General features: G+C 48.1%; 1 protein-coding gene and 1 long non-coding RNA gene across 2 annotated transcripts in view; both read left to right on the top strand.

Moving 5' to 3' along the window:
• poc1a (POC1 centriolar protein A) overlaps positions 1-7,221 on the top strand; it is a 96,746-nt gene extending 89,525 nt beyond the window's left edge. The window contains exon 11 of the mRNA XM_036984282.1: positions 6,568-7,221. Coding sequence (XP_036840177.1) covers positions 6,568-6,693 — 126 coding nt within the window. The 3' untranslated portion in view covers positions 6,694-7,221. The remainder of the gene's footprint in view (positions 1-6,567) is intronic.
• An 8,591-nt stretch (positions 7,222-15,812) lies between these two features.
• LOC118965395 lies at positions 15,813-16,710 on the top strand. The gene is made up of 2 exons (XR_005052724.1): positions 15,813-16,392; positions 16,433-16,710. It is a non-coding gene; the product is annotated as an uncharacterized LOC118965395 (long non-coding RNA).
• Positions 16,711-21,420: the final 4,710 nt, after the last annotated feature.

Raw genomic sequence — 21,420 nt, 5'->3', positions numbered from 1 at the left:
GGAACATTTCAAGGACTTTGAACTTTATATTTTATATTTGAAGAATCTCAAATATATTTTGATTTAACACTTTTTTGGTTACTACATGATTCCATATTTGTTATTTCATAGTTTTGATGTCTTCACTGTTATTATACAATGTAGAAAATAGTAAATATATATAAATAAAATAAAATAAAGAAAGTAGGTGTGTCCAAACGTTTGACTGGTCCTGTATTGTATTATTATATTGTGTGTGTATATATATATATATATATATACAGTGCCTTGCGAAAGTATTCGGCCCCCTTGAACTTTGCGACCTTTTGCCACATTTCAGGCTTCAAACATAAAGATATAAAACTGTATTTTTTTGTGAAGAATCAACAACAAGTGGGACACAATCATGAAGTGGAATGACATTTATTGGATATTTAAAACTTTTTTAACAAATCAAAAACTGAAAAATTGGGCGTGCAAAATTATTCAGCCCCTTTACTTTCAGTGCAGCAAACTCTCTCCAGAAGTTCAGTGAGGATCTCTGAATGATCCAATGTTGACCTAAATGACTAATGAGGATAAATACAATCCACCTGTGTGTAATCAAGTCTCCGTATAAATGCACCTGCACTGTGATAGTCTCAGAGGTCCGTTAAAAGCGCAGAGAGCATCATGAAGAACAAGGAACACACCAGGCAGGTCCGAGATACTGTTGTGAAGAAGTTTAAAGCCGGATTTGGATACAAAAAGATTTCCCAAGCTTTAAACATCCCAAGGAGCACTGTGCAAGCGATAATATTGAAATGGAAGGAGTATCAGACCACTGCAAATCTACCAAGACCTGGCCGTCCCGCTAAACTTTCAGCTCATACAAGGAGAAGACTGATCAGAGATGCAGCCAAGAGGCCCATGCTCACTCTGGATGAACTGCAGAGATCTACAGCTGAGGTGGGAGACTCTGTCCATAGGAGAACAATCAGTCGTATATTGCACAAATCTGGCCTTTATGGAAGAGTGGCAAGAAGAAAGCCATTTCTTAAAGATATCCATAAAAAGTGTTGTTTAAAGTTTGCCACAAGCCACCTGGGAGACACACCAAACATGTGGAAGAAGGTGCTCTGGTCAGATGAAACCAAAATTGAACTTTTTGGCAACAATGCAAAACGTTATGTTTGGCGTAAAAGCAACACAGCTCACACCCTGAACACACCATCCCCACTGTCAAACATGGTGGTGGCAGCATCATGGTTTGGGCCTGCTTTTCTTCAGCAGGGACAGGGAAGATGGTTAAAATTGATGGGAAGATGGATGGAGCCAAATACAGGACCATTCTGGAAGAAAACCTGATGGAGTCTGCAAAAGACCTGAGACTGGGACGGAGATTTGTCTTCCAACAAGACAATGATCCAAAACATAAAGCAAAATCTACAATGGAATGGTTCAAAAATAAACATATCCAGGTGTTAGAATGGCCAAGTCAAAGTCCAGACCTGAATCCAATCGAGAATCTGTGGAAAGAACTGAAAACTGCTGTTCACAAATGCTCTCCATCCAACCTCACTGAGCTCGAGCTGTTTTGCACGGAGGAATGGGAAAAAATTTCAGTCTCTCGATGTGCAAAACTGATAGAGACATACCCCAAGCAACTTACAGCTGTAATCGCAGCAAAAGGTGGCGCTACAAAGTATTAACTTAAGGAGGCTGAATAATTTTGCATGCCCAAGTTTTTGATTTGTTAAAAAAGTTTGAAATATCCAATAAATGTCGTTCCACTTCATGATTGTGTCCCACTTGTTGTTGATTCTTCACAAAAAAATACAGTTTTATATCTTCATGTTTGAAGCCTGAAATGTGGCAAAAGGTCGCAAAGTTCAAGGGGGCCGAATACTATCGCAAGGCACTGTAGCTGCTCCTCCAGGCCCAAACATCCAGTTTCTCCTGATTCATCAGGAAGTCCTGTTCCTCTGACTGACATAATCCTCTATTCATTGAGAAATCGTTGACGTTGACAGGCCAATACCCAATTTGTCATAATTTCCTCTTCTGAATTTCCTGTCAAGACCCCTGTCCTCGTTTAACCGCTAAACATCTCCTCCTCGTGTTGGCTACTTTCTCTCAGCCGGAAACTCTACCCCAGCAGTGCGTTGCCATCAGCATGCTCACATTTTACACAACACCTCTTTCCATCAGATTGACAGACTAACGTCTCTATTTTGACATGTTAAGCACATTTCTCTTTGTGCTTTATTTCAGAAAAACACGTTCAGGACAGAGTGTACTGCTCAGACAGATAAGTGTGTCCAAATGGCAACCTAATCCCTATGAGGGTTCTGGTCAAAAGTAGTGCACTACATAGGGAATAGGGTGTCATTTTGGGACACAGACACAGGCTCTCTCTCTGAGCGGCTCTTATTGCATTTGGTTCTTTTATCAGCTAATTCAGTTTCCTCTGAAGGGTTTTGATTGTTACACCTACTGGACAGAAATACTGACACAACTTCCTGTTGTTGTTTGGAACCAGCTAATACCTCTCTTCTTCTCCTCCTCCTCTCCTTAAATCTCCTCTCCTTAAATCTCCTCTCCGTAAATCTCCTCTCCGTAAATCTCCTCTCCTTAAATCTCCTCTCCTTAAATCTCCTCTCCTTAAATCTGCTCTCCGTAAATCTCCTCTCCTTAAATCTCCTCTCCTTAAATCTCCTCTCCTTAAATCTCCTCTCCTTAAATCCCCTCTCCTTAAATCTCCTCTCCTTAAATCTCCTCTCCTTAAATCTCCTCTCCGTAAATCTCCTCTCCGTAAATCTCCTCTCCGTAAATCTCCTCTCCTTAAATCTCCTCTCCTTAAATCTCCTCTCCGTAAATCTCCTCTCCTTAAATCTCCTCTCCGTAAATCTCCTCTCCGTAAATCTCCTCTCCGTAAATCTCCTCTCCGTAAATCTCCTCTCCGTAAATCTCCTCTCCTTAAATCTCCTCTCCGTAAATCTCCTCTCCGTAAATCTCCTCTCCGTAAATCTCCTCTCCGTAAATCTCCTCTCCGTAAATCTCCTCTCCGTAAATCTCCTCTCCTTAAATCTCCTCTCCTTAAATCTCCTCTCCGTAAATCTCCTCTCCTTAAATCTCCTCTCCGTAAATCTCCTCTCCGTAAATCTCCTCTCCGTAAATCTCCTCTCCGTAAATCTCCTCTCCGTAAATCTCCTCTCCTTTTTCTTTCCTTCTTCTCCTCTCTGTAAGCTATCTCTCCCTCTTTTTTTATCCTCTTGCCTTTCTCACTGTGTCCCTGCCTCAGCCTCTCCATTATCCTCCTGTCTTTCTCACTGTGTCCCTGCCTCACCCTCTCCATTATCCTCCTGTCTTTCTCACTGTGTCCCTGCCCTAGCCTCTCCATTATCCCCCTGTCTTTCTCACTGTGTCCCTGCCTCAGCCTCTCCATTATCCTCCTGCCTTTCTCACTGTGTCCCTGCCTCAGCCTCTCCATTATCCTCTTGTCTTTCTCACTGTGTCCCTGCCTCAGCCTCTCTCAGCCTCTCCTCTTGTCTTTCTCTCTTTGTCCCTGCCTCTCCTCTTGTCTTTCTCACTGTGTCCCTGCCTCAGCCTCTCCATTATCCTCCTGTCTTTCTCACTGTGTCCCTGCCCTAGCCTCTCCATTATCCTCCTGTCTTTCTCACTGTGTCCCTGCCTCAGCCTCTCCATTATCCTCTTGCCTTTCTCACTGTGTCCCTGCCTCAGCCTCTCCATTATCCTCTTGTCTTTCTCACTGTGTCCCTGCCTCAGCCTCTCTCAGCCTCTCCTCTTGTCTTTCTCTCTTTGTCCCTGCCTCTCCTCTTGTCTTTCTCACTGTGTCCCTGCCTCAGCCTCTCCATTATCCTCCTGTCTTTCTCACTGTGTCCCTGCCTCAGCCTCTCCATTATCCTCCTGTCTTTCTCACTGTGTCCCTGCCTCAGCCTCTCCATTATCCTCCTGTCTTTCTCTCTGTGTCCCTGCCTCAGCCTCTCTCAGCCTCTCCTCTTGTCTTTCTCTCTTTGTCCCTGCCTCTCCTCTTGTCTTTCTCACTGTGTCCCTGCCTCAGCCTCTCCATTATCCTCCTGTCTTTCTCACTGTGTCCCTGCCTCAGCCTCTCCATTATCCTCCTGTCTTTCTCACTGTGTCCCTGCCTCAGCCTCTCCATTATCCTCCTGTCTTTCTCACTGTGTCCCTGCCTCAGCCTTTCCATTATCCTCCTGTCTTTTTCACTGTGTCCCTGCCTCAGCCTTTCCATTATCCTCCTGTCTTTTTCACTGTGTCCCTGCCTCAGCCTCTCCATTATCCTCCTGTCTTTCTCACTGTGTCCCTGCCTCAGCCTCTCTCAGCCTCTCCTCTTGTCTTTCTCACTGTGTCCCTGCCTCAGCCTTTCCATTATCCTCCTGTCTTTTTCACTGTGTCCCTGCCTCAGCCTCTCCATTATCCTCCTGTCTTTCTCACTGTGTCCCTGCCTCAGCCTTTCCATTATCCTCCTGTCTTTCTCACTGTGTCCCTGCCTCAGCCTCTCCATTATCCTCCTGTCTTTCTCTCTTTGTCCCTGCCTCAGCCTTTCCATGATCCTCCTGTCATTGTAAATAATAATTAGTTCTTAACTGACTTGCCTAGTTAAATAAAGGTTCAATTAAAAATACACGAGTGTGTTGGGGATGAATGACTTGTTGTATCAGACACCTGGTCAAAAGTAGTGAACTAAATATACTCCGGTTGAATCAACCAGCTATTGACATCAACTATAGGAAAAATATAGGCCTACACATGTTTTATCAGAGTTATAATCTATGTAATCTAGATAACTATGTGTATCAAAGTATGACGTATGCCTCTTCAGTCCATTTGAAATACCAACCCAATACTGAGCCAAGCAGAGTATTTCAATATTCTAAACTTGTCCAGAAAATACAGTAGGCTATATGGATGTGCAGGTTAGGAAAGATGTATATCAGGTTGTCAAATTCAGTCCCTGGACAGTCGGGAGTTTGCTTGTTGTTGTTATTTCCTTTCAATTTGTGTCCAATTAAGACCTAGACAACCAGGTGAGGGAGGGGAGTTCCTAACTAATCAATTAAGACCTAGTCAACCAGGTGAGGGGAGTTCCTAACTAATCAATTAAGACCTAGACAACCAGGTGAGGAGAGTTCCTAACTAATCAATTAAGACCTCGACAACCAGGTGAGGAGAGTTCCTAACTAATCAATTAAGACCTCGACAACCAGGTGAGGGGAGTTCCTAACTAATCAATTAAGACCTCGACAACCAGGTGAGGAGAGTTCCTAACTAATCAATTAAGACCTCGACAACCAGGTGAGGGAGGGGAGTTCCTAACTAATCAATTAAGACCGACAACCAGGTGAGGGGAGTTCCTAACTAATCAATTAAGACCGACAACCAGGTGAGGGGAGTTCCTAACTAATACATTAAGACCTAGACAACCAGGTGAGGGGAGTTCCTAACTAATCAATTAAGACCGACAACCAGGTGAGGGGAGTTCCTAAGTAATCAATTAAGACCGACAACCAGGTGAGGGGAGTTCCTAACTAATCCATTAAGACCTCGACAACCAGGTGAGGGGAGTTCCTAACTAATCCATTAATAAGAACTCGACAACCAGGTGAGGGGAGTTCCTAACTAATACATTAAGACCTCGACAACCAGGTGAGGGGAGTTCCTAACTAATCCATTAAGACTTCGACAACCAGGTGAGGGGAGTTCCTAACTAATCAATTAAGACCTTGACAACCAGGTGAGGGGAGTTCCTAACTAATCAATTAAGACCTCGACAACCAGGTGAGGGGAGTTCCTAACTAATTAATTACTTTTAATTGATCAATCAAGTACAGGGAAGGAGCGAAAACCCACAGACACTACCCTCCAGGAATGAAGTTTGTCACCCCTGCTGTACATGTAGAAACTGGGGACGTTGTTCTTTGGTCTTCAACCACATAGGAGACTTATATGGGTCTAGTATCTTTCATTTTCAACAGATAGATGGTGTCATTCTAACGCCCAGACCTGTTACCATCAACTATCGGTACAGTACAGAGTCTTGTAGCTTGTATCTGACGTAAAACAACGCATGATCTCAGCATCATTGAAACACAACCAAACCACCAATCTGCCATGTCCAGTATGAAGGATGCTGGGAGCATCCAGGGGATCAGTTTGTCTGTGGGGAGAACTGGGCAATGGTCAACCCCTGACTGTGACCGCTCAGCCTGGCACAGCTGGGGAGGGAAGGGAAAGGGGGGGGGGGGGGGGCGTTAACTTGGCACAATAAATACAGGGGTTCTTTTAATCTGGGCTTTGGACCCGCTAAGACAGGGTCTTGTGTCTGTATGCTTCCGTCTGCAGCCATAGAGAACGGATAGATTCAGATTCCTCTCTCTGTCATAATCAGCAGATTGTCAGCGAGGAGGATAGACCGACATCTGTCTGAGAGCTGAATTAGGAGACACATTTACACATTTATCTGACGCTGTGTTGTTATAACTCTCCTCCTCTCCTTCCTCCCTCCCTCCCTCCCCATCTCTTCTCCTTTTATCTTGTATTTTCCCCTCGCTCCCTCCCTCTCTGCAGACTGTGGCCATCCTAGAACAGAGGCTGACTCTGACAGAGGACAAGCTGAAGGAGTGTATTGACAACCAGCATCAGATCAACCTGCAACTCCACCGCAGGGAACCAGACCTCCAACCAAGGGATTAACACCCAACTAGACCTCCACACCACCAGACCTCCACACCACCAGACCTCCACACCACCAGACCTCCACAACACCAGATCTCCTCGACCGCCACACCACCAGACAAGACCTCCAGGCCAGGGACTGACACCAGAGACTAATGCTAGCACCGACTCCCCTAGGCAGTGGAAAAGCCCAGGTGGCACCCAGACCACTGACTCCTCCATAGAGGGGGAGGAAGAGAGAGTGCATTCGGAAAGTATTCAGACCCCTTGATTTTTTTCCCCTCGTCGATCTACACACAATACCCCATAATGACAATGCAGAAACAGGACTTTAGACATTTTTGCATTAAAATGTATTTAAAAAAATAAAAAAACTGAAATATCACATTTACATAAGTATTCTCTTCTCAAACACAAAAGGCTGCTGTTAATTGGAACCACCCATCCCGGATTGTCATCAACTACGCTAAATAGCATAGCGCAACGGTCAAATCATCTTAATGAATATTAATATTCATGAAATCACAAGTGAAATATAGCGAAACACAGCCTAGCCTTTTGTTAATCCCCTTGTCGTCTCAGATATTGAAATGATGCTTTACAGCGAAAACAATCCAAGCGTTTGTGTAAGTTTATCGATATACTAGCAAACATTATGTACACCTAGCGGCAGGTAACTCGGTCACGAAAATCAGAAAAGCAATCAAATTAATCGTTTACCTTTGATGAGCTTCGAATGTTTTCACTCACGAGACTCCCAGTTATAACTTGTAATGGCAAGGAATTCCCTAAAGGGAACACCCCCTCCCATTCAGCTGAAAAAAATATTCTTTAGAAATATTTAACTTTCACACATTAACAAGTCCAATACAGCAAATGAAAGATAAACATCTTGGGGGTTGGACTGAGCTGGAGCAGGAATTGGGCCTCGACTGGGGGATAGGGCTTGTTCCGGGCTGCGTTGGGACCATCTAGGCTGGGGGGTGGGGAGATGGGCCTGGACAGGTTTGGGATGTACTGGTCTGCATTGTGATGGTCTAGGCTGGGGGTTTGGGTTTGGGCCTGGGCATGTTTGGGCTGGTCTGGGGGATATGAGGCTTTGAAGTTGGATCTGGGCTTGGTATTGGTCCTGGGATGGGTATTAGTCCTGGTCTGGCCTGGCCTGGGGCTTTGAGATTGGGGCCAGGCTGGGTGCGGGGGTTTTGGGCATGGTGATGGCACTTACTCTGGGCTGGAGGTGAGTGAGAGAGGAGAGAGAATTGTAATGAAAAGCTGAAATGTCTTGAGTCAATAAGTATTCAACCCCTTTGTTAAAGCAAGCCTAAATACGTTCACGAGTAAAAAATGTGCTGAACAAATCACGTAATAAAGTTGCCCCACAAAGAGCAGGGAGGTTTTCCAATGCCTTGTAAAGAAGGGCACGTACAGTGCTGCCCCCTGTCTGATGTTCTGCATTATTGCACATTTTCACTTTGAATTTGGTCAGATATTTTTGTATTGTGTTGTTGTGGTATATAAACTCAGCAAAACAAGAAACGTCCCTTTTTCAGGACCCTGTCTTTAAAGATAATTCGTAAAAAATCCAAATAACTTCACAGATCTTTATTGTAAAGGGTTTAAACACTGTTTCCCCATGCTTGTTCAATGAACCATAAACAATTAATGAACATGCACCTGTGAAACGGTCGTTAAGACACCTACAGCTGACACACGGTAGGCAATTAAGGTCACAGTTATGAAAACTTAGGTCCCTGCTCATCTGCGTGAACGTGCCTTAGGCATGCTGCAAGGAGGCATGAGGACTGCAGATGTGGCCAGGGCAATAAATTGCAATGTCCGTACTGTGAGATGCCTAAGACAGCGCTACAGGGAGACGGGATGGACAGCTGATCGTCTTCGCAGTGGCAGACCACTGTAACAACGCCTGCACAGGATCGGTACATCTGAACATCACACCTGCGGGACAGGTACAGGGTGGCAACAACAACTGCCTGAGTTACACCAGGAACACACAATCCATCCATCAGTGCTCAGACTGTCCGCAATAGGCTGAGAGAGGCTGGACTGAGGGCTTGTAAGCCTGTTGTAAGGCAGGTCCTCACCAGACATCACCGGCAACAACGTCATCTATGGGCTCAAACCCACCGTTGCTGGACCAGACAGGACTGGCAAAAAGTGCTCTTCACTGACGAGTTGCGGTTTTGTCTCACCAGGAGTGATGGTCGGATTCACGTTTATCGTGGAAGGAATGAGTGTTACACCGAGGCCTGTACTCTGGAGCGGGATCGATTTGGAGGTAGAGGGTCCGTCATGGTCTGGGGCGGTGTGTCACAGCATCATCAGACTGAGCTTGTTGTCATTGCAGGCAATCTCAACGTTGTGCTTTACAGGGAAGACATCCTCCTCCCTCATGTGGTACCCTTCCTGCAGACTCATCCAGACATGCCACCAGCCATACTGCTCGTTCTGGTGCATTCCATGAGGAGGAGATGCACTGCAGTACTTAATGCAGCTGGTGGCCACACCAGATACTGACTGTTACTTTTGATTTTGACCCCCCCCCCCCCCTTTGTTCAGAGACACATTATTCAATTTCTGTTCGTCACATGTCTGTGGAACTTGTTCAGTTTATGTCTCAGTTGTTGAATCTTGTTATGTTCATACAAATATTTACACATGTTAAGTTTGCTGAAAATCAACGCAGCAGTGAAATAACAATAGAAAGACTACCGATACAGAGTCAATGTGTGGTGGCACCGGTTAGTTTAGGTAGTATGTACATGTAGGTAGAGTTATTAAAGTTACTATGCAGAGATAACAACAGAGTAGCAGTGGTGTAAAGAGAGAGGGGGGGCTACAATGTGAATAGTCTGGGTAGCCATTTGACTAGATGTTCAGGAGTCTTATGGCCTGGGAGTAGAAGCTGTTTAGAAGCCTCTTGGACCTTTTAGGGCCTTCCTCTGACACCGCCTGGTATAGAGGGCCTGGGTGGCAGGAAGCTTGACCCCAGTGATGTACTGGGCCGTTCGCACTACCCTCTGTAGTGCCTTGTGGTCGGGGGTCGAGCAGTTGCCATACCAGGCAGTGATGCAACCGGTCAGGATGATCTCAATGGTGCAGCTGTAGAACTTTTTGAGGATCTGAGGACCCATGCCAAATCTTTTCAGTCTCCTGAGGGGGAATAGGCTTTGTTGTGCCCTCTTCACGACTGTCTTGCTGTGCTTGAACAGGGAGTACAGGAGGGGACTGAGCACGCACCCCTGAGGGGCCCCTGTGTTGAGGATCAACCCAATTAAAGGGATAATTAGAGTCAGCTGTTTGACTACTTTGGTTGAAAGATTTGAGCTAGCCCTGATTTGAGCCAGCCCTGATTTGGGCCAGCCCTGATTTGAGCCAGCCCTGATTTGGGCCAGCCCTGCCCAATATAAATCTGACTAACTTTGTCCCTTACAATCAGAGTGAAGTTTTCAACACACAGATTCTAGTAGGCACATCATGCTCACCCCCCTTTACACACTACTGGACTAGACAGCTCATTCCCCTTTACACACTACTGGACTAGACAGCTCACTCCCCTTTACACACTACTGGACTAGACAGCTCACCCCCCCTTTACACACTACTGGACTAGACAGCTTTACACACTACTGGACTAGACAGCTCACCCCCCTTTACACACTACTGGACTAGACAGCTCACCCCCCTTTACACACTACTGGACTAGACAGCTCACTCCCCTTTACACACTACTGGACTAGACAGCTCACTCCCCTTTACACACTACTGGACTAGACAGCTCACCCTTCCTTTACACACTACTGGACTAGACAGCTCACTCCCCTTTACACACTACTGGACTAGACAGCTCACTGCCCTTTACACACTACTGGACTAGACAGCTCACTGCCCTTTACACACTACTGGACTAGACAGCTCACCCCCCTTTACACACTACTGGACTAGACAGCTCACTCCCCTTTACACACTACTGGACTAGACAGCTCACCCCCCTTTACACACTACTGGACTAGACAGCTCAGATGAGGAAGGCAGAACTATGTTATCTGATATTTTTATTCACTACCTTTTGACTTGGTTGCATTATTCACATGAGCTTATCACAGAGATATAGTGTGTTGACACAGCGTGACACAGACCAGTGTTTTATGGGTATAGGATTAACACGCACCCACGGTGACACACACAGTGAATAACCCTGTTCTCAGTGTTACAGTACAGATCACAAGGAGTGAATATAGGGTGTGACGGAACTTATCATCAACCCTCATTTACCCCAGAGACCTTGGACTAGTCATCAACCCTCATTTACCCCAGAAACCTTGGACTAGTCATCAATCCTCAGAAACCAAACTAGTCATCAACCCTCCATTTACCTCAGAAACCTTGGACTCTAATCATCAACCCTCCATTTACCCTCAGAAACCAAACTAGTCATCAATCCTCGATTTACCCTCAGAAACCAAACTAGTCATCAACCCTCCATTTACCTCAGAAACCAAACTAATCATCAATCCTCCATTTACCTCAGAAACCAAACTAGTCATCAATCCTCCATTTACCCCAGAAACCTTGGACTAGTCATCAACCCTCATTTACCCCAGAAACCTTGGACTAGTCATCAACCCTCATTTACCCCAGAAACCTTGGACTAGTCATCAACCCTCAGAAACCAAACTAGTCATCAATCCTCCATTTACCTCAGAAACCCTGGACTCTAATCATCAACCCTCCATTTACCCTCAGAAACCAAACTAGTCATCAAACCTCGATTTACCCTCAGAAACCAAACTAGTCATCAACCCTCCATTTACCTCAGAAACCAAACTAATCATCAATCCTCCATTTACCTCAGAAACCAAACTGAATGTTCTTGAAATGTGCTTGACCTAATTTCCCTACAGCTCTAACTACATAAATCCTCTCAATAATAGTGTACCATTAGCTATGGCTCAAACTGCAAAGACACTGAAAATGTGTCCCAAATGGCACCCTATTCCCTATACAGTGCACTACTTTTGACGTTGGCCCATAGGGTTCTGGTCTAAAGTAGTGCACTATGTAGGGAATAGGGTGCCATAGGGCTTTGGTCTAAAGTAGTGCACTATGTAGGGTGCCATTTTGGATACTACCCGAAACTTTATCACCTGGTGGTAGCTACTCTACTACTCATGTGTTATACACACTGCCTCCCTCCCACACACACACACACCCACATATACCTACACACACCCACATACACACACATGCACACACACCCACATACCCAAACACACACATACCCACACACACCCACATACACACACATACCCACACACACACACACACCCGCACACACATACCCAAACACACACACCCACACATACCCAAACACACACACCCACATACACATCCACACACACACACACACCCACATGCACACACACCCACACCCACGTAAATACACACACACAGACTTCATGTATTACTTAGTGTAGAATAAGTGCGTGTGTTCATGATTAGGAGTCATCCAGGTCTCCATGGTAACCCGGCCCCTGTCCGTCAACATCACAGAGTAAACACAAAGGTTCCCCTGGGTTACGATGCTACTGCAGTTATGGTTATCAGTGTCCTGTTTAACCGTATCTTTAGGTACGTCATCCTGATTCACCGGGCCTTTATACACAGAGAGCATCTCGTGTTCACTTCCAGAAGCACTTAGATCTCAATCTGATACTTCACAATGGGTGGGAATACTTAAAAAATACAGTCTACGGTGTGAATGTACGGCAAATCCACCGTGAAGAACGAAAAGACTGTTCTCTTTTTAAAAAGGCACCGGGAGCCAAAGTGGAGCGAGAGACAGGCCTACAGACAGGCAGGCAGGCAGGCAGGCAGACTGACAGGCAGACAGTAAAGCAGGCAGACTGACAGGCAGGCAGACTGACAGGCAGACAGTAAAGCAGGCAGACTGAGAGGCAAACTGACAGGCAGACAGTAAAGCAGGCAGACTGAGAGGCAAACCGACAGGCAGACAGTAAAGCAGGCAGACTGACAGGCAAACCGACAGGCAGACAGTAAAGCAGGCAGACTGACAGGCAAACCGACAGGCAGGCAGACTGACAGGCAAACCGACAGGCAGACAGTAAAGCAGGCAGACTGACAGGCAGGCAGACTGACAGGCAAACCGACAGGCAGGCAGACTGACAGGCAAACCGACAGGCAGACAGTAAAGCACGCAGACTGACAGGCAAACCGACAGGCAGACAGTAAAGCAGGCAGACTGACAGGCAAACCGACAGGCAGACAGTAAAGCAGGCAGACTGACAGGCAAACCGACAGGCAGACAGTAAAGCAGACAGACTGACAGGCAAACTGACAGGCAGACAGACAAGCAGGCAGTTTTCCATGCAACAGCCGTACAGAACTTTATGAATTGTGGACGTTGGTGTTCTATGGGCTGGCCAGTCTAAGTCCCTGCAGAGGAAATGCGTGGGAGTCTGTGCATGCATCCCAAATGCTATCCTATTACCTAGTGCACTATATAGGGAATAGGGTGCTGTTCTAAAGTAGTGCACTATATAGGGAATAGGGTGTTCTAAAGTAGTGCACTATATAGGGAATAGGGTGCTGTTCTAAAGTAGTGCACTATATAGGGAATAGGGTGCTGTTCTAAAGTAGTGCACTATATAGGGAATAGGGTGCCATTTGAAACACTCAAGACGGGGAAGGATCAGGACTGGAGTGGGCTGCTCTGTAAAAAAATAAACTACCGTCAGACTACAGCACTTTGTCATTGGCTGAATTAAGAAACAGCACTTCATCCCAGCGGTGTTTCATTTAGCCCTCACTTCATCCCAGAGGTGTTCATTTAGCCCTCACTTCATCCCAGCGGTGTTCATTTAGCCCTCACTTCATCCCAGCGGTGTTCATTTAGCCCTCACTTCATCCCAGCGGTGTTCATTTAGCCCTCACTTCATCCCAGCGGTGTTCATTTAGCCCTCACTTCATCCCAGCGGTGTTCATTTAGCCCTCACTTCATCCCAGCGGTGTTCATTTAGCTCTCACTTCATCCCAGCGGTGTTCATTTAGCCCTCACTTCATCCCAGCGGTGTTCATTTAGCCCTCACTTCATCCCAGCGGTGTTCATTTAGCTCTCACTTCATCCCAGCGGTGTTCATTTAGCCCTCACTTCATCCCAGCGGTGTTCATTTAGCTCTCACTTCATCCCAGCGGTGGTCATTTAGCCCTCACTTCATCCCAGCGGTGTTCATTTAGCCCTCACTTCATCCCAGCGGTGTTCATTTAGCCCTCACTTCATCCCAGCGGTGTTCATTTAGCTCTCACTTCATCCCAGCGGTGTTCATTTAGCCCTCACTTCATCCCAGCGGTGTTCATTTAGCCCTCACTTCATCCCAGCGGTGTTCATTTAGCTCTCACTTCATCCCAGCGGTGTTCATTTAGCCCTCACTTCATCCCAGCTGTGTTCATTTAGCTCTCACTTCATCCCAGCGGTGTTTCATTTAGCCCTCACTTCATCCCAGAGGTGTTCATTTAGCCCTCACTTCATCCCAGCGGTGTTCATTTAGCCCTCACTTCATCCCAGCGGTGTTCATTTAACTCTCACTCGCTCACCTTCACAGATAACATAACCAGCCTGTCTAATGGACTGTAGGGGTATTGGCGTATCTGTGTCTCTTAAACTAGTGCAGTAGTTCATATTCATGGAGTGTACCAGTCAAAAGTTTGGACACACCTACTCATTCAAGGGTTTTCTTTATTTTTACTATTTTCTTCATTGGTGAAGACATCAAAACTATGAAATAACACATATGGAATCATGTGGTAACCAAAAAAATAGTTAAATAAATCTCTATATATTTTAGATTCTTCAAAGTAGCCACCTTTTGCCTTGATGACAGCTTTAAACACTCATTCTCTCAACCAGCTTCACCTGGAATGCTTTTTCCAACTGTCTTGAAGAAGTTCACACATATGCTGAGCACTTGTTGGCTGCTTTTCCTTCACTCTGCGGTCCAATTCATTCCAAACCATCTCAATTGGATTGAGGTCAGGTGATTGTGGAGGCCAGGTCCTTTGATGCAGCACTCCATCACTCTCCTTCTTGGTCAAATAGCCCTTACACAGCCTGGAGGTGTGTTGGGTCATTGTCCTGTTGAAAAACAAATGATAGTCCCACTAAGCACAAACCAGATGAGATGGCGTATCACTGCAGAATGCTGTGGTAGCCATGCTGGTTAAGTGTGCCTTGAATTCTAAATAAAACACAGACAGTGTCACCAGCAAAGCACCATCACACCTTCTCCTCCATGCTTCACGGTGGGAACCACACATGCGGAGATCATCCATTCACCTACTCTGCGTCTCACAAAGACAGTCCAAATCTCAAATTTGGACTCATCAGACCAAAGGACAGATTTCCACCAGTCTCATGTCCATTGCTCGTGTTTCTTGGCCCAAGCAAGTCTCTTCTTCTTATTGATGTCCTTTAGTAGTGGTTCCTTTGCAGCAATTCGACCATAAATGCCTGATTCACGCAGTCTCCTCTGAACAGTTGATGTTGAGATGTGTCTGTTACCTGAACTCTGTGAAGCATTCAGTTGGGCTGCAATTTCTGAGGCTGGTAACTCTAATGAATTTATCCCCTGCAGCAGAGGTAACTCTGGGTCTTCCTTTCCTGTGGTGGTCCTCATGAGAGACAGTTTCATCATAGCGCTTCACGGTTTTTGCTTGATGGTTTTTGCATTTTCTGTATTGACTGATCTTCATGTCTTAAAGTAAGGATGGACTGCCATTTCTTTTTGCTTATTTGAGCTGTTCTTGCCATAATATGGACTTGGTATTTTATCAAATAGGGCTATCTTCTGTATACCACCCCTACCTTGTCACAACGAAACTGATTGGCTCAAACGCATTAGGAAGGAAAGAATTTCCACAAATTAACTTTTAAGAAGGCACACCTGTTTAAATTAAATGCATTCCAGGTGACTACCTAATGAAGCTGGTTGAGAGAATTGCAAGAGTGTGCAAAGCTGTCATCAAGGCAAAAGGGTGGCTACTTTGAAGAATCTCAAATATAAACTATATTATTTAACACTTTTTTGGTTACTACATGATTCCATATGTGTCATCTCATAGTGTTGATGTCTTCACTGTTCTTCTACAATGTAGAAAATAGTCAAATAAATAAAAACCCTTGAATGAGTAGGTTTGTCTGAACTTTTGACTGGTACTGTATATGTGAAAGATAGTTTTTTAGTTGTAGTATACTTCATAAACACGGTTGTGTCTGTGAACCAACGTTTTACATTGGAATTAGTAGTTCATATATTCATGGTGGAACAGTATCTATGTCTGCTGAAGATAGTTTTTCATTTGGAATAGTTTGTCCTGTACGTTCATGGTTGTGTATCTGTGAAAGGTAGTACCGGTCATAAAGTCATGGTTGTATATCTGTGAAAGGTAGTACCGGTCATAAAGTCATGGTTATATATCTAGGTCATTTACAGTTACAATAGTTCATATACACTATTCATGCACTCTACTGATCCAGGACTAGGGTTGCGAAATTCCAGGGAACGTTGAAATAAACCAAGGTTTTCCTGAAATTCTGCTTGGAGGAGTCATGATTTCCTTCTTTTTTTAAAATTCCCTCTTGATTCCGGAAATCCTCAAAAAGGGATTTGGGGATTAGTGAAGGTATTTGGGGATTAGTGAAGGTATTTGGGGATTAGTGAAGGTATTTGGGGATTAGTGAAGGTATTTGGGGATTAGTGGGGGATTAGTGAAGGTATTTGGGGATTAGTGAAGGTATTTGGGGATTAGTGAAGGTATTTGGGGATTAGTGGGGGATTAGTGAAGGTATTTGGGGATTAGTGAAGGTATTTGGGGATTAGTGGGGGATTAGTGAAGGTATTTGGGGATTAGTGAAGGTATTTAAGGATTAGTGAAGGTATTTGGGGATTAGTGAAGGTATTTGGGGATTAGTGAAGGTATTTGGGGATTAGTGAAGGTATTTGGGGATTAGTGAAGGGATTTGGGGATTAGTGAAGGTATTTGGGGATTAGTGAAGGTATTGAAAAAGTACAACGTATTTTTGCTACCCTAGCCAGGACAAATGCAGACAGTGGAACTAATGGCTCCTGACCAGGGAAAACTGATTCCTTGTAGTGTGTATGTATGTGTGTATGTGTGTGTGTGTATGTATGTATGTATGTATGTACAGTTGAAGTCGGAAGTTTACATACACTTAGGTTGGAATCATTAAAACTCGTTTTCAACCACTCCACAAATTTCTTGTTAACAAAATTAACAAACTATAGTTTGCCAAGTCAGTTAGGACATCTGCTTTGTGCATGACACGAGTAATTGTAGCAACAATTATTTACAGGCAGTGTATGTAAACTTCTGACCCACTGGAAATGTGATACAGTGAATTATAAGTGAAGTAATCTAAGTTGACTGTGCCTTTAAACAGCTTTGTAAATTGCAGAAATTGATGTCATGGCTTTAGAAGTTTCTGATAGGCTAATTGACATAATTTGAGTCAATTGGAGGTGTACCTGTGAATGTATTTCAAGGCCTAGCTTCAAACTCAGTGCCTCATTGCTTGGAATCATGGGGAAATCAAAAGACATCCGCCAAGACCTCAGAAAAAAAATGATGGACCTCCACAAGTCTCCTCCAATTGACTCAAATTATGTCAGTTAGCCTATATGTCACGACTCCTACCGAAGGTGGCTCCCCTTCCTGTTCGGGTGGCGCTCGGCGGTCGTCGTCACCGGCCTACTAGCTGCCACTGATGCTTTCTCCCCTTTCTGTCTATTGGTTTCACCTGTGTGTGTTTTAGGCTGATTAGTCGGGCTTTATTTACCAGTAGGCCCGCCTGCTCTTTGTGGGGGATTGTTTTGTGTAACTTGTGTGCACGTCTGTGGGTTACGTGTTTCCCATTTCGTGGGGTTTTGCTGGACAGTTTAAGTCCCATGTTTGGCGCCATTGTTTTGTTGTGCGCCCTGCCCTGTGTTTTCGTGGGGTTTGCTTATGTTCGCCATTTTGTGCATTAAAGTAGCACTACCCTGAACTCTCTGCTTCCTGCGCCTGACTTCTCACCCACTACACCCAGTCCGTTACAGAATCTCGCACCCTTTATGGAGTCAGCAGCAGCTGCTGCCAACCCCCTTCCATCGTGTCCTCCATCACACCACAGTCCTCCATCACACCACAGTCCTCCATCACACCACCGTCCTCCATCACACCACCTTCCTCCACCGTACCACCGTCCTCCACCGTACCACCGTCCTCCACCGTACCACCGTCCTCCACCACACCACCGTCCTCCACCATACCACCGTCCTCCATCATACCACCGTCCTCCACCACACCACCGTCCTCCACCATACCACCGTCCTCCACCACACCACCGTCCTCCACCACACCACCGTCCTCCACCGTACCACCGTCCTCCATCATACCACCGTCCTCCACCACACCACCGTCCTCCACCACACCACCGTCCTCCACCATACCACCGTCCTCCACCGTACCACCGTCCTCCACCACACCACCGTCCTCCACCATACCACCGTCCTCCATCATACCACCGTCCTCCACCACACCACCGTCCTCCACCATACCACCGTCCTCCACCACACCACCGTCCTCCACCACACCACCGTCCTCCACCGTACCACCGTCCTCCATCATACCACCGTCCTCCACCACACCACCGTCCTCCACCACACCACCGTCCTCCACCATACCACCGTCCTCCACCACACCACCGTCCTCCACCACACCACCGTCCTCCACCGTACCACCGTCCTCCATCATACCACCGTCCTCCACCACACCACCGTCCTCCACCATACCACCGTCCTCCACCACACCACCGTCCTCCACCGTACCACCGTCCTCCACCGTACCACCGTCCTCCATCATACCACCGTCCTCCACCACACCACCGTCCTCCACCACACCACCGTCCTCCACCACACCACCGTCCTCCACCACACCACCGTCCTCCACCATACCACCGTCCTCCACCACACCACCGTCCTCCACCACACCACCGTCCTCCACCGTACCACCGTCCTCCATCATACCACCGTCCTCCACCACACCACCGTCCTCCACCACACCACCGTCCTCCACCATACCACCGTCCTCCACCACACCACCGTCCTCCACCACACCACCGTCCTCCACCATACCACCGTCCTCCACCACACCACCGTCTCCACCGTCCTCCACCATACCACCGTCCTCCACCACACCACCGTCCTCCACCATACCACCGTCCTCCACCATACCACCGTCCTCCATCATACCACCGTCCTCCACCACACAACCGTCCTCCACCACACCACCGTCCTCCACCACACCACCGTCCTCCACCATACCACCGTCCTCCACCATACCACCGTCCTCCACCATACCACCGTCCTCCACCATACCACCGTCCTCCACCATACCACCGTCCTCCACCACACCACCGTCCTCCACCATACCACCGTCCTCCACCATACCACCGTCCTCCACCATACCACCGTCCTCCACCACACCACCGTCCTCCACCACACCACCGTCCTCCACCGTACCACCGTCCTCCATCATACCACCGTCCTCCACCACACCACCGTCCTCCACCACACCACCGTCCTCCACCGTACCACCGTCCTCCATCATACCACCGTCCTCCACCACACCACCGTCCTCCACCACACCACCGTCCTCCACCGTACCACCGTCCTCCACCATACCACCGTCCTCCACCACACCACCGTCCTCCACCACACCACCGTCCTCCACCGTACCACCGTCCTCCACCGTACCACCGTCCTCCACCACACCACCGTCCTCCACCACACCACCGTCCTCCACCACACCACCGTCCTCCACCATACCACCGTCCTCCACCACACCACCGTCCTCCACCACACCACCGTCCTCCACCGCACCACCGTCCTCCACCGTACCACCGTCCTCCACCGTACCACCGTCCTCCATCATACCACCGTCCTCCACCACACCACCGTCCTCCACCGTCCTCCACCATACCACCGTCCTCCATCATACCACCGTCCTCCACCACACCACCGTCCTCCACCGTCCTCCACCATACCACCGTCCTCCACCATACCACCGTCCTCCACCACACCACCGTCCTCCACCATACCACCGTCCTCCACCATACCACCGTCCTCCACCATACCACCGTCCTCCACCACACCACCGTCCTCCACCACACCACCGTCCTCCACCACACCACCGTCCTCCACCATACCACCGTCCTCCATCATACCACCGTCCTCCACCACACCACCGTCCTCCACCGTACCACCGTCCTCCACCGTACCACCGTCCTCCATCACACCACCGTCCTCCACCACACCACCGTCCTCCACCACACCACCGTCCTCCACCATACCACCGTCTTCCACCATACCACCGTCCTCCACCACACCACCGTCCTCCACCACACCACCGTCCTCCACCACACCACCGTCCTCCACCATACCACCTTCCTCCACCATACCACCTTCCTCCACCATACCACCGTCCTCCACCACACCACCGTCCTCCACCATACCACCTTCCTCCACCATACCACCTTCCTCCACCATACCACCTTCCTCCACCATACCACCTTCCTCCACCATACCACCGTCCTCCACCATACCACCGTCCTCCACCACACCACCGTCCTCCACCACACCACCGCCCTCCACCACACCACCGTCCTCCACCATACCACCTTCCTCCACCATACCACCTTCCTCCACCATACCACCTTCCTCCACCATACCACCGTCCTCCACCATACCACCTTCCTCCACCATACCACCGTCCTCCACCACACCACCGTCCTCCACCACACCACCTTCCTCCACCATACCACCTTCCTCCACCACACCACCGTCCTCCACCACACCACCGTCCTCCACCACACCACCGTCCTCCACCACACCACCGTCCTCCACCATACCACCGTCCTCCACCATACCACCGTCCTCCACCACACCACCGTCCTCCACCACACCACCGTCCTCCACCATACCACCGTCCTCCACCACACCACCGTCCTCCACCACACCACCGTCCTCCACCACACCACCGTCCTCCACCGTACCACCGTCCTCCACCGTACCACCGTCCTCCATCATACCACCGTCCTCCACCACACCACCGTCCTCCACCGTCCTCCACCATACCACCGTCCTCCACCATACCACCGTCCTCCACCACACCACCGTCCTCCACCGTCCTCCACCATACCACCGTCCTCCACCATACCACCGTCCTCCACCACACCACCGTCCTCCACCATACCACCGTCCTCCACCATACCACCGTCCTCCACCATACCACCGTCCTCCACCACACCACCGTCCTCCACCACACCACCGTCCTCCACCATACCACCGTCCTCCATCATACCACCGTCCTCCACCACACCACCGTCCTCCACCACACCACCGTCCTCCACCGTACCACCGTCCTCCATCATACCACCGTCCTCCACCACACCACCGTCCTCCACCACACCACCGTCCTCCACCATACCACCGTCTTCCACCATACCACCGTCCTCCACCACACCACCGTCCTCCACCACCCCACCGTCCTCCACCACACCACCGTCCTCCACCATACCACCTTCCTCCACCATACCACCTTCCTCCACCATACCACCGTCCTCCACCACACCACCGTCCTCCACCACACCAC

This window comes from Oncorhynchus mykiss, chromosome 7 (genome assembly GCF_013265735.2).
Source record: "Oncorhynchus mykiss isolate Arlee chromosome 7, USDA_OmykA_1.1, whole genome shotgun sequence".
In the NCBI taxonomy this organism is placed as follows: Eukaryota; Metazoa; Chordata; class Actinopteri; order Salmoniformes; family Salmonidae; genus Oncorhynchus; species Oncorhynchus mykiss.
This window is presented reverse-complemented; position numbering and strand designations above follow the sequence as displayed.